The sequence below is a fragment of the Montipora foliosa genome, chromosome 12 (assembly GCF_036669935.1).
Source record: "Montipora foliosa isolate CH-2021 chromosome 12, ASM3666993v2, whole genome shotgun sequence".
Taxonomy (NCBI): domain Eukaryota; kingdom Metazoa; phylum Cnidaria; class Anthozoa; order Scleractinia; family Acroporidae; genus Montipora; species Montipora foliosa.
This window is the reverse complement of record NC_090880.1, coordinates 35956254-35972916: the sequence shown is the minus strand read 5'-3', so window position 1 is coordinate 35972916 and position 16663 is coordinate 35956254. Positions and strand designations below refer to the sequence as shown.

Genomic DNA, 16663 nt, shown 5'->3' with positions numbered 1-16663 from the left:
AAAAATTAAATTACTGGATACAGTGTGTTGTTTTTTAAGAACTTTTTGATTGAAATTTCACTTATTTATTGGCTTTGAAAGATGAGAAAAGTGGTCATACTTTTATCAATAATAATAATTATAATAATTTAATCCACTTATATAGCGCTTTATATGCATTACTCTAAAGCGCTTTACATAGATAAATAAATTGAATACATATTAATTTTGTTAAAAGATAATTGTATAGAAAAATTAAAATATGATGAAGTTGATATATACATAACTATAAATAATGATGAATAATTAGAAGAAAATCAGCTTTGGAACAAGAAAAGAGGTCACACTTTGATCCATAACCAAGAAATGCAGGGGAATGGGTTTGATAATGGATTGATGTCACAAATTAATTTGCATCGCTGAGCCGAGCAATGAAGGGGAATGGGTTCGATACTGGGTTGACATCATAGACTGCTTTGCATTGAGATAGTTCTTTGAAAACAGCGATGCAAATTAATTTGTGACATCAACCCAGTATCAAACCCATTCCCGTGCATTTCTTGGTTATGGATCAAAGTGTGACCACTTTTCTCGTTCCAAATCTGATTTTCAATCATAAGGTTCTAAAAACAACACAATGTATTTGGGATGATTTCAGAGAACAAATGTTAAAGTGAAAAGGTGTGTTGAGGTATGGGAATTAAGTACTTTCAAGAACAACAAATTTTTATTTCCCTACCTGAAATATTACTCCAGTTACAACAACCCTAAATTGCAGCAAAAGGTAGTAGGTTGTTGGGTCATAGTTTGCCAAATTCACAAAGGCCAAGTTGTTGTAAAGACAGTACAAGAATGATGGGACAACGTAGAGAAGCAAAACTAAAAGGGAAAAATAAGCACAACAAGTGTACATTAATACTTACAGTAAAATTAAAATACACACAATAATATGATGGTTGATAATGTTTTGAGGTCCATTTTAGTACAAATAGCTCAAGTATTTAATTCTAGAACCATATGATTCATCCAAATGAATTATCGGTCTCAAGGAGAGAGTACATTTCTAATACACATAGTAGAATTAAGGCAAATTTATTGATTACAAGATTACCTCATGCATAACATTCTGCATTATATTCTTATCAATCAGCCAAAGAAACAGTACTTAATATTGAATTACCTAAATTTAAGTAAGATATACTGAACATTTTTTAGCAATAACGGATTGAAAGTTTGAATTTTTTACAAAATAATATATGGGCTCATTACCACTTTTGCCTCCAGATAATTTTTCAGCTCTTGGTGGCTAACATCTCATTGCTTATTGTCAAGTCAAAAGGCTTGAGATTTACAAGTCCTTACTTTTGAAATCAATTTTTTTATAGCACGATACCCTCTGTAAGTACATTCTTCAGTCAGTGAAATATGATGTAAACAATAACATCAACAGACACTTGCTGACAAACACAGGAAATGGATAAACTGTAATAAAAAATTGGAACCCTGGTTTAAAGTTTTTTGTTAGACTTAACAGCTAAAGAGGCATCACATGTTTAGAGGAATTTCCGCCAGCATTTCCGATGTCAGTGAATTTCCATCAGAGCTTGTCTAGACAATGGTCTGTCTATTTGATTCAGGGACCGCGGAGAGGGAGGGGCTATAGCCACCCACCTTTTCTTACAGTACTGTTTTCGGGTGGACCAAAGACTTAGAAATTTACACTACTAGTACATATACCAAGACCTAGCACCCCCTTCCCCCCCCCCCCCCCCCACCAACTTTCAAACTTAATCCATGGCCCCTGTGATATACAAACAAAGCTTATTCCAGTCAACCCTTGTGATGTGCACATTACTAAAGACATTAAACCCATCCATACTTCCGGAAAAGTTATCCTTGAAGTGCACAAAAACTTAAATATTTTTCATTTCTAATATAAAGCTCCCCATCCAAAGAAAACATATGTCACCATTGTTACCCAGAATTTTGCTCTTTCTGTGCCATGCAAGTCACGTAAACTTGGCCGGACTAGCAGTAATTTGGACCCACCATCATGATATGAGAGGTATGGGTAAATTATTCTTGATTCTACATCACAAAGTGCTTTGCATACCTGTTTTCAAAGAAATTTTGTATTGCAAAGCAGTTTGTGACGTAATATTTGGGAATAGACCCATGTCTATTTTATCAACTGAAGGTTGTGGTTCCAAATTACTCAAAGTTTTGCCCGTCTTTCCCAGGAGACAAAAAAAGAAATTTTAAGATAAGAATATTAAAATATGTTTGGTTTTGGTGGGGAGATTAACATTGTAGACAAAAAATATTTGAGTTCAGATGCACTTTAACACTTCTGCAACAGTTGTGAACTTAAGAGCAGCTTGTTTATTATGTAGCTGAAAAGTTAAAAGCAATACTTTTATACCAGACTTAACTGCAGCAAAATGGTTAAAGTTTCTTACCCTTAGTGTTGGAGAAAACTTGTTTGATGAATTCACCCAAGGTGATGCTGAACACATCCAAAGGAAAATGATACATTTATCAATTAAAAATAACAGACACTTTATTTGAGCTTATATATTTTGAAAAATGAGGTCGAAAACTTTCTCAAATAACAAATTTAAACGCTTATGCTTACGTTCTAAGTTGAAGCCCAAAAGAAACGAGAAGTTTGATAAATTCAGATAGCAGAACCACTGTTGTTGTGTTGTAAGGGTAATGGTTGTTTTCGTCCTTGGTAGCTGTCACAAGGATTCCTGCCAAAAATAAGTTTGGCCAATATTGACATTGAACTTATATTGGATTACGCAAATACGTTGTCTACGCAAATTAAAAATTTGCTAAGAACTACCCCTTGATGTTGAAGCGTGACTGAAAGAACGAAACACATGTACAGTAAAAAGCTCATCAATGATGAATGTACTATGGTACAAAGTAGTTGCTGTGATTTTTCATACCGTCATACCTTGGTTTATAAACAGTGCCATGTACCCTATAAAAATTAAAAAGTGCTTTGGCGTAGCAAAAAGGTTCTTAAGATCAGAAACAGCACCGGTTTTTAGAGGGGTAGACATCTTCGTCGCAGATGAAAACGATTATTTCTTCTTCGACGAGAAGGCATGGGGAGAATTCCGCTCTCTGTGAATGATGGGACAGTTATGCTCAGCGTTCTATTACCATAGTAACCTCTAAAGCAAGAAGAGATGGCGGAGTTTGCTGGCGAAGACAAACCGAAAAGGACTCGAGTTTTTGTCAATCATGTGGATTTGTACACCGGAAAGAACATTAGCAAGGTACAACTAGATCGAGGAATGTCTTTGATGGAGTGATTAGACCATAACGGGATAGCAAACTTGTGTTTTTTTTTTTACTTTGTTTTCGAACATTTCAGCTGTTTTCACCGTGATAGTAAGCCTTGCTTGTCGCTTGATAGTATGGTATATAGAGTTAATATATTTTGCGTTTACTCTTGTATACTTGGCAACTCAATATAGTTCATCTAGTACACCTCAATTTATGTATTCTATCACACTTCTATACAATTTCAAGATGTCTTGATAGCGACTCTTGATGTATTCAAGTTATATTGTTTTCAAGATTTTGGCATCATCTGTTGTTGGCGCAACAACTGAGGAAGATGAAGGAAATGATGATGAATCACAAAGTAGTGCACAGCCACAGATCCCAAAGGAGAATTGTTACGAAGTAGTCGGCACAGTTCAGGATCCCACACAATTCAAACCCGAGTGGGTTGAGACGGTGTTTGAGGTACAGTCATGTATGCCCAATGTACAATACAGGCCCCAGTTGTTCAAAAGGTGGATAACGCTATCCACCAGATAAATCGCTGTCCATTGGATAGCACAATTGGTTTCACTATGACTTATCCAGTGACTGGATAGTGATTTATCCGTCAGATAGCACTATCCATCATTTGAATTGAATTCAGTTTCCCCCTATTGCTTTCCTTTACCTATTGTACTTTTGTATATATATTTTCTTTTGTACATTGGTAAGAAGCTTTATTAAACTTAAACTACTAAACTTAAACTTAAACAACTGGGGCCAGATATGTAATGAGAATCAGTGTACTTTGCCTAAACACCTCTAAGTGTCCCCTTAAGCCGAAAAATTTCCTGTATTTCTGCCTGGCTGGCATTCTGGTGATAGTTAGCATAAGGAGTCATCTGCAACCGGCTCCTCAAATTAATTTGAAATTATCTTACGGTACAATAAGCACCAAAAGGGTTGAGACACTTCCCTTTTAAGGAATCTCGAACAAATCCCTCCCCCAGAGTTTCCATCTAACCCCCTTCCCCCAAACAATGTTGTTTTCTTCACCAACTCTTCCTTTTTCCGTTACCAACATTGAAGGAGGGAGGCAGGGGGAAGAGGGGGAAGTGCAAGTGGAAAATGTAACATTAAGGTGATTTTTCTTTAATTGTTGTCTTACCAGTTCAGTGTCTCAACTATTTTTGTCGCTTAATTGTAGCTACTGAATACCTGCCAACTCTCCTGGTTAATCCCGGGGGTCTCCATGTTTTTCATCAAACCTCCCAGTCTCCTGGTTAGAGCACCAAATCTCCCAGGAAATACCTACTGTGGCATTTTTCAAAAAAACATTATTAATTTCGTTATCTTGAAGATGGCGAAAAAGAAAATAAAAAAAGAAGTGGATTGATATATAATCAACAAGTATCATAATTGGCCAGAAATCAACCAATCAAATTGCACAAATATGGTAGAAAATTGGCGTGGTTATCATTGGGAATAAAAGCAGTATTATCGGTAAATGCTGTTGTAACCGAGAGACGTCAGGAACATTCGGAAGGCTTTGAGTGATCGGAGAGTATTCAGACGTTGATGAAAATGACATTCTTGTAATATAAAGATTTCTCTCGAGATTGTTATACTCTGGGGGTTGGCAGGTATGCTACTAGGTTATTTAGCCTTCCAGGCAACTGTCACATTAAGTTCTTATTTCAACTAAGCTTCATTATCTTGCTGTCAGGGAGACTCATTAGCAACCAACTAGCAACCAAGGTGTTGTCAAATTCCAATAAAAAAATTATGAATCTGAGCTCCAGTTGTCTGCTTGTTGTTGTTGTTTTTCTTTTTTGTCCAATAGCTATTAATTTATTGTGGATCAGCTGGGGGTAGGGGCCTGTGAGGGGTGGATAAATCTAGGATAGGGTTGGGGTTAGCCCCAACCCTAACTCAGACCCAATCACCTCCGGAATTAAGTCATGGCATTGCACTCTCCCAGTTTGTAAGAAGGGAATGAAGATGAATTTTTACTTGATTATGTACATAAAATACTGAAGTTCATTGCTTAAACCACAAGCATTCAACAACAACATTCAGCTGATGAATCAATTGGGTCAGAGTATTGATATTATGTTTTTCAAATCTCAGTTTACCGGTAATGCATGTTGATAAGTTAGAATAGGAAGACATTTTCCAGAGAAGACATCCTAACTCGATTCTTGGTTGAATTTTATTTACTAGTACAATACCAAAGAGGATTTGCTACCTCATTTGTTGGAGTGTGATATCATTGTTTATGACATCACTGGAAGTCCAGATCAGGTGGATGAAGCAACATGGGCTGTTTCAGGTAATCTAACCAAGATTGTGCACTTGCAAGAAGCACTGGTGAAGCAAATATGATTTTATATGTTAATAAAGTCATGAGGCAGAAATGTTCCATCAACCGAAATGACACACTTTCTGCTGCTTTTTGTGATGTCTGATATGCCAATGTTCCCTTTTCTTCTTATTTTTCCTTTAATACACCCATTATGTTTCTTTCTATTATTAACATTTATTATTAACATTCTTTTTTATCAGCCCTTCATGCAGAGCTGGAAAACTTCAAGAAGCTTAAAGTTTTTATTTGTTTGTCAACTGTGATGACTTGGGCAAGAAGCAAGCCACTTGATCCTGTAAGTTACTCAAGTTGCAGTAAGATGAAGCATAATCTGCACGTTTACTTCTCCACAATGTTTGTCAAAGGTCATTGGCCCTTGCTAAATTTAAGACAGGCTATAAAAGGTGCAGTAAGTGGGCCGTTGTAAGTCCCAAGAGAAACTGGAAACAATGCTTATGCAAAATTTGGGGGACAAACAAAGAGTATTATAATGTTTTTGAAAGTGGCCTATAGGCTTGGTAAGAGTGCACATTTGGCTGTTACTGCTACAGTCAACTCTCCACTAACGGACACTCTCGTAAGCGGACAGCTCTACTTACAGACACCTTTTTCAGTTCCCCATTTTACCTTCCAGTCAAACTCTGTAGTTATTTAATTTTTACACATTCCCATAAGTGGACACTCTCTCGTATAAAACGGACGCAGACACTTTTGAAAATTAAAATTGGATTTTTTCTTTTTGTTTACCGTCTCTCTTAAGCGGACACCCCACATATAATAATTGACTCTTGGCAATGAAATTTGTCTTTAATTTGCAATTCAAACAAAGCTATGACCTTTGACACTGGGCAACAGAACAATGGGGTCAGTTTTGTCAAATCTCTATTAGTCCGTGGGAAAGTAAGCTGTCAGTTCACTGAACATGAACAAGAGTCCAGCACGTACTATTTGTAGTGTCATGTTATGGGAATAATTCTGGTAAGCAGACAATATTATTATAGCAAAAAAATTTTCTTGCTATGTTTGCACAGAAAGCAAATTGCCATTGATGCCATTGATAGGACAATTTTTTTTAACAGGATGATCCAGAGATTTCATTCACTGAAGATGACTATCGTCGTAGAAGAGCACATCCCAACTTTAAACCCCATGTCAGTGCGGAGAAACTGGTCATAAAACATGGAAAAACAAACAAAGCCAAGTTCATTACCTATGTTGTTGCCTCTGGATTAACGTACGGAGCAGGGGAAGACATTTTTCACTTCCTGTTCAAGACAGCATGGCATGGTCAGGCCCCAGCATTACAGTGCTTTGGAAATGGTCAGAATGTTGTACCAACTATCCACATTACTGACCTTGCTGCAGTGATTGTGAACATTTGTGATCAAAACCCTAAAGTGCGCTATCTTGTCGCTGTGGATGACTCAAAGAATACACTTGAAGAAATTGTCAAGGTTTGTAACTGGACTGCAGTAGTATACTTTATGTCACTTAGTTAGTTGGGTGAAAGAAGTGATCCTCACACTTAGCTCATCACTTTAAGCAATTGTTGCTTTTTTTTTTCGCTTAGATAGTGCTTGAAGACATTGCACATGGTGTGATGTGATTTTCTTGCTGCTGTGGAAGCAGAGATGACACAGTTGTGTGTGCACTTGGCTTCCATCAACATGTCTTGAATTCAAATCCTATAAAGCTGGCACCATAATGGCTGCAACAGTTTTTCATAGGCATCCTGATTTTCCTTCCTCAGTAAAAGCCAACATGCAATTATGCGTAATTCCCAAGACATGTCTAATCTTAATCCACTAGTGTCTCCCACATATCAATTTGTTATTCTTGAAATGTCATGTACACTTATAAAGTTAATAGATTGTACTCTGTCTAATGGCAGATGATTTTACTTGTCAATGGGGGCTGTCCAAGGGTGTTTGTGGTGTGAATTGGGTAATATGAATCAATATACCGGTATACACATCTTATTCGATGGTTTAACATGTATAATACGCGCGGATATTTTGCAAGTTGCGTAGTATTTCCAAGCCCCGCATCTGTCCCCCAGTGCGCGTGCGATCAATGTAAACAGCACAAAAGCCAGCCAAATATCCTCATTTGATTAGATAAACGAAATGACGAGTGACAAGCGATCACAAACCAAATTCTCTAAATTCTCAGTCTTTGCATCATGTTGAAAATGCTTTCTTTCATTGAGAAACTCCCGTTCCGTCCGTATTTGCTCTGTTCTACACCGGTCAAACCGGGACACTGCAGTATATTACCGTCTCATATTTTGCACGTTCTCTTGACCAAATATGGTAAAATGGCATAATAGTGGAATTATAGTAAATAAACTATTACTCTTCATTGCAGATTGTGAGCTCACACCTAGGAAATGGAAAAGTTAAGAACATTTCCAAAGAGGAAGCATTGTTGATAAAAGAGCTTGAGGTTGGTTACATGCCAAGGGAGTTGGGAGGGAATCGTTATTAAGGGGTGGGGATGCTCGTCGGAATTTTGAATTAAACCCCTAAAGGAGAAGGAGACTTATCTATTAAATATAATATACATTTAGTGAAATTTATATTTCTTTGCGTGAAACCCTAATTGAGACCTTCTCAGCTACATATGGGCTACACGTGATGGTGTTTTCCCCAGAACACCCTAAGTGAGGCTGAAATCCGAAATTGAGACCCTCAAGCAAGATGACGAGCACCCTCACCCCTCTCATATGCCCTTGGGTTACATGTTGCAATGGTTTATAGAAAGAGAGCTTTATCACTTCAGTTAATTTCAATCTGTTAACAGTACGATCATGTAAATTCTGCTTGATCTATTCACAGCAAGCTGACTTTGACATGCTGTTGGTCAACCTCAGAATGGATGCAACCTATGTCAAGGAGGGAATGAACATCAGTTGGGTGGCAGAAGTAAGAGCTCCACATGTAATTTGTAGTCACCTCTGCTGATGATACCTTTATAACCAAAATCATCGTAAGAACTATTGAGAAGACCCCTGTGTGAGGGCTGTATGTATTAACGTGCATGGAACTGGAAAAAAGCCACATATGGTGCTTGTCATATGATGACATGCAAAGGTTTTTCAGTTGCTCGGCAAGGGTGGCACATGTTAAACAGAAAATGTTGCAAGCAGAGTAGAGTCTTCTTTTGAATTGTCCCAAAATATCAATGAAAAAGGAGACTTTGCTGGTGGGGATTCGGTACTACATACATTTTTTTTAAAATTTTCTTTGTATCTCCAGTTGGGACTTATGGAGAACATAGACAACATTATTAAAGAGTACAAAGAGACACGTGGCTTGCTGGTAAGATAATTAGCCAATCTCAAAAATACTATAATTCTCTTTATTGGTGTTCCTCCTAAATTTTGTACAAGCATTATTTTTATTTTCTCTTGGGACTTATAATGGTCTCATGAGAAACTAGAATCAATCAATGCTTATGTAAAATGTTTGAGGGACAAACAAAGAGTATTATGGTGTTTTTGATATTGGCTAATACTCGTTGTTGTTTTTGAGTTGAATTTCAAATTTGCCTCTGTTATAAAAAAAATGTTCATGGTCACAATAAAGTAACAAACTTGGTGTTTATCTTTATTTTAGCCACTTAGAGCTTGTATACTGGGTCCACCTGCATCAGGCAAGACACTTGTAATTAAACAACTCTGTGAACACTACAAACTTCACCACATCAAAATCCAAGATGTCATCGATGAAGCCATTGATCGACTTGTAAGTGAGCTTTAAAATTCCGTAGTATTCTTTGAGTAACTAGGGCTTGGAAGTTCAATGATGTTAATAATTTACATCGACAGTAGTTGCTTAGAATGCTGTGATTGATCAACCCAGTCACCACCCTCGAGATGTTGGCCGCAAAAAGGCACACTGTAAAGTACTACTTGGTGCTTTGCTGCCTGTATGGTTTGAACTATCAATGCTTATTGCTAAATGAAAGGGGTATTTTCTAAAAAAAACTGTGGTGCTGCGTCGGGGGGGAAGTAGTATACAAAAATTTGGTTTTATCAACGGAGTTGATAATGTAAATTGGCCACCGTACAGAGATTACAAAAGCTGACGTTTCGAGCGTTAGCCCTTCGGATTCGCTCTGACGAAGAGCTAATGCTCGAAACGTCAGCTTTTGTGATCTCTGTACGGTGGCCAATTTACATTATCAACTCCGTTGATAAAACCAAATTTTTGTATAATGCTTATTGCTGTTGTGAAGCCTGGAGGACTGAGAAACAGTATGCTCCTGCTGTATGATGAAGTGCTTTTCATTCAGTGTCGAAACCACTTTTTGGATTGTTTTGGTTTGTAATAAATCACCTTCTGATTGGCTTGAGACTCTTGGGTCGCATTCGCGGAAAATCAGAGGCAATTAAGAGCAGATCGCCTTTTCCCGCGCTTAACGGAAAATTATGATTGGCTCATTTGATTTATTAGTGGTTGTTGTGATTGGCCATGCGGTTCGGATTTGATTTTACAGCACTTAGTTGAAAACTGCGCAAAGAGACAATAACTTACTGATGAGAATGGTTTTTTTTCGTAAATAGCAACGCAGTGTAGCGCGAGCAGATGCCGAAGGTGATGATGAGGATGACCTCAAAGCACAAGAGGATCAAGAGTTTCTAGAAGCTCTGCAGGACAGCAAGGAGAGAAGCAGCGGTAAATGTGGTGTTTCTAGGTGATATCCCAGGGAGACTTCTAGGTGATATTCCAGGGAGACTTCTTTTGCCTATGACTTAGTTGATCCTAAATTTTATACTCAACTGCTCGACAAAGAAAAGGTGGATTCTGTATACGTAAAACACGCGTTCTTGACTTGTTCATAGGGAGCTTAAGCATGCGATGTTTTTAATACGGGGACGACAACCGAAAGAGAGTATTTCGCATGCCAGGACAGTAGTTTCTCCCAGACGTTAAAACTAATCAACTCTTATGGACACTTGGCAATATAAATGTGGTCGTGTGAAAACAACAGCTCACTTCCGGTTTGCCGTCCTCATCTCAAAAACGTCGCATGTTAAGCTCTCTAATACCACTTTTTTAACCCATACCAATTTACGATGAGATAACCTAATTTCATTAAGATATCAGTAGCGCTAAATTTTTAAGTTTATTGCGTCTAAATTTATCTCAAAGTATTCCATAAGCGTCTTAACTTTTAAAACTTATTCTCTCAAGTATAAGTTTTACTTTTCAGGGGCACCCAACGTCAATTTTTGGAAAATATCTGTTCGGAAGACGATTTGAGATCTAGGGTTTTCGGAACATTTGTTGTAAAATTTCTTGCTTGCCTGCCTGTCCTAGGATTTTCGAACATCTAGAAAAATGTATAATCGCCCATTCTTAACGGATTTTTAACCTAAAAAGGTCACCTAGAATTTTCGGGAGCCTTTTTCTGGCTGAAATTTTCGAAAAGGTAAATTTTAATCCCTATAATTTTCGGATCACTAGACTTTCAGCTAGGAAATCCGAACAGATGAAAAATTTTTAGGGGATAAAAATATGCCTATATCTACCGTTTAAATACTAAAATGCGTTTGACAGTGCTATGTTTAATGCTATGTTTAAGTGGTTTTGAACTATATTCTCGTTGGATGCCCCTGACTTTTCAAGTCAATAAACACTTTTTTTTATGATAAACACTTTACACTTGGACTAACTTTGGAGCAGAAGCATAAAACATCGTCAGTGATACTGTATTAAGTTGAATACATGATTTTAGCTGCGTTATTTTCGTTCAGCAGGTCGTTTTGAAGATCAGTACATCATCAGATTCTACAGAGACAAGTTACACTCCATGCCTTGTCAAAACCAGGTAATAATGATGCATTAATGTTCCTCCTCGTGGCTTTTCTGATTTCATGAAATAACATTTTTTCAGCAAGATCGACGCCTCAGTGTTTTAACTTTAGGAAGCATTTGCACTTGTATTTGAGCATTCATAATCTTCGACTATCCTTTTGTTTATTTTCAGGGATTTATCCTGGATGGTTACCCAAAAACATACGAACAGGCCAAGGAATTGTTTGCAGGTTAATATCATACCATAAATGACCGGATTTTCCTTAGAGTTCTTTTTTTGGTTGTTTCTTTTGCTTTACGCTTACAATTTTAATCTCGCAACATTTTAGCCGAAGAAGGCGAGGAAGGAGAAGAAGACTCACCGCTTAGTTATGACAAGCTAACAATGCCAGGTATTACCACTCTTACGTGAGACATTTTGTAGCCATTTTCTAGCCTTTTTGAAGACAAACATACGACTTCCCGCTCATGGCCATTTCTTAAAGCATGAAACGATGAAAAATGGCCGCGGAAATTAAACTACCATGCACACGTGCAGATATGTCTATATAATTGGTAACCGGACGTTTCGTCGACGTCGTGGTTCTAGTTAAGTGTAAATGGTTTGGGTGAGGCTATCCTTATATCGCACATAATACCCGAGAATTTTTTAGGGGGCCCTTAAGTGGAGATAAAAAAGTACGGTCCTTGAACTCGGTAAGTAACAGGTATGAACTGCATGTGAGGGTGCCGATCTTTTATATAAAAGACTTAAAATTGTGACTAAACAATCATGAACTTTTCATATGTTATTATTAAACTTGTATTTATGTCATCGTTGGAATTACAGAGGTGGTAGCATCGCTAGAGGCCCCAGATGAATTCCTGAAGAACAGAGTCATGAATTTACCGGAAAGCGTTGTCGCTGGAACACACAACACAGAAGAAGGTGAGTTGTATCCTGTGTTTTGTCTCGACAGTTTCCATTTACAACTTTATTTTGCTTCCTTCCAAAGGAGACAGCCGAAATCTCCTTGTGAGGAAATGATCTCTTTTGGCTGACAAATATATCTTGCGCGCTAAAATGAAGGCGTCTCAGTCTTCTTCCTCCTCCTTTCTTATTCCCCAACCCAAACTTTATTAACCCCAGGCGGTCGTCAAAAGTTGTGGAACCGCGGGCACATCTCTCAAATCTCTGATTGAAATCGCACGCTACATCTCTATCTATTTTATCCCGAAACTTAATGCTATTTTCCGCAGGACTGATGCGGCGACTGGCTGATTTCCGAGCTATCAACACCGAAGACGAAACGGTGTTGAACTATTTTGATGAATTGGAGATTCATCCAGATCACATCGGTGAGTACAGTAAATGAAAATAGCCCTTGCGGAGTTTAAATCGATTTTTTTAACTCCCGATCAGCTGATAAGAACTTAATGGACGGAACAGGTAACTCCGCGTTAGGCTGTGAACAGAGTGACTGTTCTTTGTTGGTAAACTCGAGATGTTCAGCTCAGGGATGGCGCAGTGGTGAGAGCACTCGCCTCCCACCAATGTGGCCCGGGTTCAATTCCCAGACTCGGCGTCATATGTGGGTTGAGTTTGTTGGTTCTCTACTCTGCACCGAGAGGTTTTTCTCTGGGAACTCCCGATTTTCCCCTCTCCTCAACTGAAACCAACAATTGATTTGATTTGCGATAATTTTCACTTTACAGTGTCCCAATTAGTGCTCCAGCGCTAGAACGACTAGACACTTAAATAAAGTTCGTTTCCTTACTATACCTTACATTTTTTACCGTACGACGTGTGTGCGGTCAAAAGACGCGACTGCGCGTGCGCGGTCAAAAGCCGATCAAATCCAACCAAACATATACGAATACCTTAACGGAGAACCTGTTTCTTAAATGCCAATACAGTAAATGTGTGTCACTTTACGTTACTTTTGCAATCTGCATTGGGTCCTCATCATATCCGTGTTGTTTCGCCAGATATAACTCAAGATAAAACCAGGAAAATGACGAAGACCGTTGAGCAAATTAAAAAGCTTATGGGCTCACCCAGAAATTACGGTAAGTAGGATTGATCAATAGCGATCTAAGACAGATGTACGGAACAATGAGGTGCACAAAACACTGAGAACCAAGGAATTGTGGAGAAAAGAAAAGAGAAGAAAACATAAATCAACATGTACATGTAATTTTATAAGAACTTTGGAAATAAATGCCGATGAAATGATCTTGTATTTATTGATCAGGAATGATCTCAATTCATATTCAAGAGTACCAAGGTGGCACGGCACCTGAGCTCATCAGGCAGAGAAATCTAAAATTCGGTTCCCTGACAAATTATAGAAAATTGCGTTGTTTGATTCAAACAGGCCCATACCTGGTCTGTATGCTCTAACTCGATAACTTGTTGTCTTAGGAAGAAACGTTTCATCGGGCGAAACGCCGTTAGCCCAATGCCTCAGCGCAACTGAAAAATCCATTTGGTATGATGTACTTTTGATGTTCTTTTCAAGCTTCAGAGGACGTTGACTTTACCACTTTTACTTTGTGGTGCTTCGTAAATCTGCTTAAAAATCATACAAACAACGACACTTTTCTTACTTACCTGTAAAGTTTGTAATTTTGTTTTCTTCACCAGGTCCTACTCCCGAAGAGCTAGCGGAAATGGAAAGAATTGAAACAGAAAAGCGCGTACGTGTTTATTTATTACGTTTCAATAACACGCGGAGTTACTTTTGTGGTTGGTTTTTTATAGTTATCTATTGTTGTTGTTGTTGTCGTTTTTCATGAAACTGAATTGAAAGTCTTTTGATTGTTTGTTGTTGATTTTTGGTACAGCTTCAAAAGGAGCGAAAAGAAAGAGAGGAACGCGAGAAACGAGATGCAGAAGAGGCGGCTGAGAGACAACGAAGAGAGGAAGAATGGGTAAGAAAAAGGTTCTTTATCAATTTTAATTTAGTTTTAAATTTATGCGTTAAAGGAAGTTCACCTCAGGAGGGTTAACGATAGGCATGCTTTTGAAAACGGAAAAGGAGTTCGATGTAGAGTATACGTAAACTGAAATGAAGTGACTTTTTAAGCGAATGATGATCGCAATGAAAAAAGCAATTTTCTGACTTGCAAATTGAGAATCTCGGATAACCTCAAATTAAGGACAGTGCCTACTAATTTGCGGGATATGTGGGAAAAGCAGATCATAGCAAGTGCTATTGAAATCCAATTAATTAGGGGTAACCATGCATTTTTTGAAGATAATTAATCAACAATATTTGTAAAAAGCTTTAGAATGCAGAGCAATGTGTGCTGTTCTTTTCCAAATCGAAGCTTAATTATCTCTGAAAAATGCATGGTTACCCCCAATTCTCTTTTTGGATACCCACTTGTCATTTTTTTTCTCATAAGCGCGTTCGCCTTTCCGAAGTCAAACGCCAGGAGCAAGAGTTGTTGGAAAATCAGTCCATCCCACTCAGGAACTACCTCATGAAACACGTGATGCCCACACTGGCACAAGGCCTTATTGAGTGCTGCAAAATGCGCCCAGGTGATCCAGTGGATTATTTGGTGAGTCTTGTGGAATACTCATGTTTAGGGTTTTTATCGGGTCGCTAGAGCGGTTTTCAATTGAGTGTCGAAAGTAATTAGCGAATTACCTTGGTTTTGCATTACTTTACTCAGTGATTGGTTCAAAAGTCTCGCTCCATTTTTTCAACCAATCAGAAGTGAAACCAAAACCAATCGTAACTCGCGAGTACACAGTTTCCCGCGCTTTGTGTCGGCTACGTGTAATTACTTCGAGTTTTGATTGGTTTACTGGACTGTGTCTATCCTTTTTGATTGGCCAAAGTAATTACTTTGGTTTTGGTTTTATGACGCTCAATTGAAACTCGCTCCATAACAATTTCACTGGAAGACTTCATAATCGGAGACAACAGGCAACTAGGCTGTGGGCAGGATACGCTAACTACTGTGATAAAAGGCAGACGGGGAGGACACGATGGTGCCACAACCAACACCAGGGAAGGAGGGTGTCGCAAAACCCGAACAAGGCACTGCAAGAAAGTGAAATGAGTCATGGAAAGCCCAAGTAAACAGCGAAAGCCCATGTGCACCGTTTACTAGGAGTTTTTTGACAGGCCCTTTTCGCGATGTGGCACGTTGTTTTTTATACTGAGTGAGAATACTCGCTTTGGCTTCAAAGGGGATTTGATTCAAACGAGGTGAAGTGTAATCTACACAAAAAGCGGTTATCGAGGTTTCCGTTTTGCAATTACAAGTAAAGAGCACCATAAGACATAATTTCTCTTTTGTTGCCTTTTCAGGCGGAATACCTTTTCAAGAACAACCCACAAATTGACTAGGTGAAAGGAGGAAGACAAACCGACAATTGTACAGTTTGATAGAAACGAAAAATAGTGTTTGGAGCTTTTTGTAATTTCACACTACGCAGCCTCAAGGTTCGGCGGTGTAGATTCTCAATAGCTATAAAAAAGCTTGTAAATAAAACTTGATTGCAATTAAAAGATGTTTGCTTTTCTCCTCTTTGCTCCCTGTACCGCGAAAGGCTTTTCGCCTCACCTCAAATCCTGTAAAATTGCCTTTGCTTTTGTCGCTTTTAGTTTATCGACTTTCTCCATCTCTCTCTTTTTTTCTTATCTCCTTTTTTGTCATGAGCACACAAGTTGGCTTGTAGTTCTTTTGGATTAATGATTTCAGTAACTTTCCTGAAGAGGAATCAGACAAGAATGAAAGTGTGGCTTAAGTTTTTCCAAACGCGCGCGCACTCAGCAACGGAGGTTGGATTCAACATGGATTCAGTTGAAGGATTAGCTTATCCCCCCACGCTCTGCGCCACTGTTTCCTTTTCTTTTGAAGAAAATGCAAAATATTTTTCAAGAACATAAGCATACGTCCACGGTTGATTTTGCGTCGTTTACTAAAGTAAGAAAGGGCACCCATAAGATAGGCTGATTTAGCAACAGAACGGGAACGTCAGTGGCGACGGCGCGCGAAGGAAAAACACTAATGAGAATTCAGAATAGAATAGACTTCCACTCTTTTCTTCTCTATTCTAAATTCTCATTGGTAGTTTTTCTGCGCGCGACGTCGCCACTGACGTTCCCGTTCTGTTGCTAAATCAGCCTATTATATCTCCAGATAGTACGCACACTGTGATTGGCTGAAAAAAAGTCACCATATAGGTGGTTTGCAACCAATTAATCTCTGGAGG

At 38.4% G+C, this 16663-nt stretch overlaps 2 protein-coding genes across 3 annotated transcripts in view; one reads left to right on the top strand and one right to left on the bottom strand.

Annotated features, from left to right (window-relative positions):
- Positions 1 to 3084, bottom strand: part of LOC137979432 (UDP-galactose transporter senju-like) — a 4217-nt gene extending 1133 nt beyond the window's left edge. Inside the window, exons 1-4 of the mRNA XM_068826689.1 lie at positions 2942 to 3084; positions 2615 to 2732; positions 2439 to 2485; positions 719 to 858 (exon numbers count right to left, since the gene is read on the bottom strand). Of these exons, the coding sequence (XP_068682790.1) occupies positions 719 to 858; positions 2439 to 2485; positions 2615 to 2732; positions 2942 to 3050 (414 nt within the window). The 5' untranslated portion in view covers positions 3051 to 3084. The remainder of the gene's footprint in view (positions 1 to 718; positions 859 to 2438; positions 2486 to 2614; positions 2733 to 2941) is intronic.
- A 47-nt stretch (positions 3085 to 3131) lies between these two features.
- LOC137979705 (adenylate kinase 7-like) lies at positions 3132 to 15956 on the top strand. 2 transcript variants are annotated; one of them, XM_068827025.1, is made up of 20 exons: positions 3132 to 3269; positions 3574 to 3744; positions 5485 to 5593; positions 5827 to 5921; positions 6706 to 7080; positions 7994 to 8071; positions 8464 to 8550; positions 8884 to 8946; positions 9244 to 9372; positions 10194 to 10305; positions 11391 to 11461; positions 11621 to 11678; positions 11778 to 11840; positions 12278 to 12376; positions 12688 to 12786; positions 13417 to 13497; positions 14075 to 14127; positions 14275 to 14361; positions 14839 to 14997; positions 15756 to 15956. In XM_068827025.1, exons 1-20 carry the CDS (start codon positions 3180 to 3182, stop codon positions 15792 to 15794), a joined length of 2118 nt encoding a protein of 705 aa, XP_068683126.1. In that variant the 5' UTR covers positions 3132 to 3179; the 3' UTR covers positions 15795 to 15956. The 2 variants fall into 2 exon arrangements, with proteins under 2 accessions (XP_068683126.1, XP_068683125.1); XM_068827024.1 differs by having other exon boundaries at positions 11388 to 11461.
- The last annotated feature ends 707 nt before the right edge of the window (positions 15957 to 16663 follow it).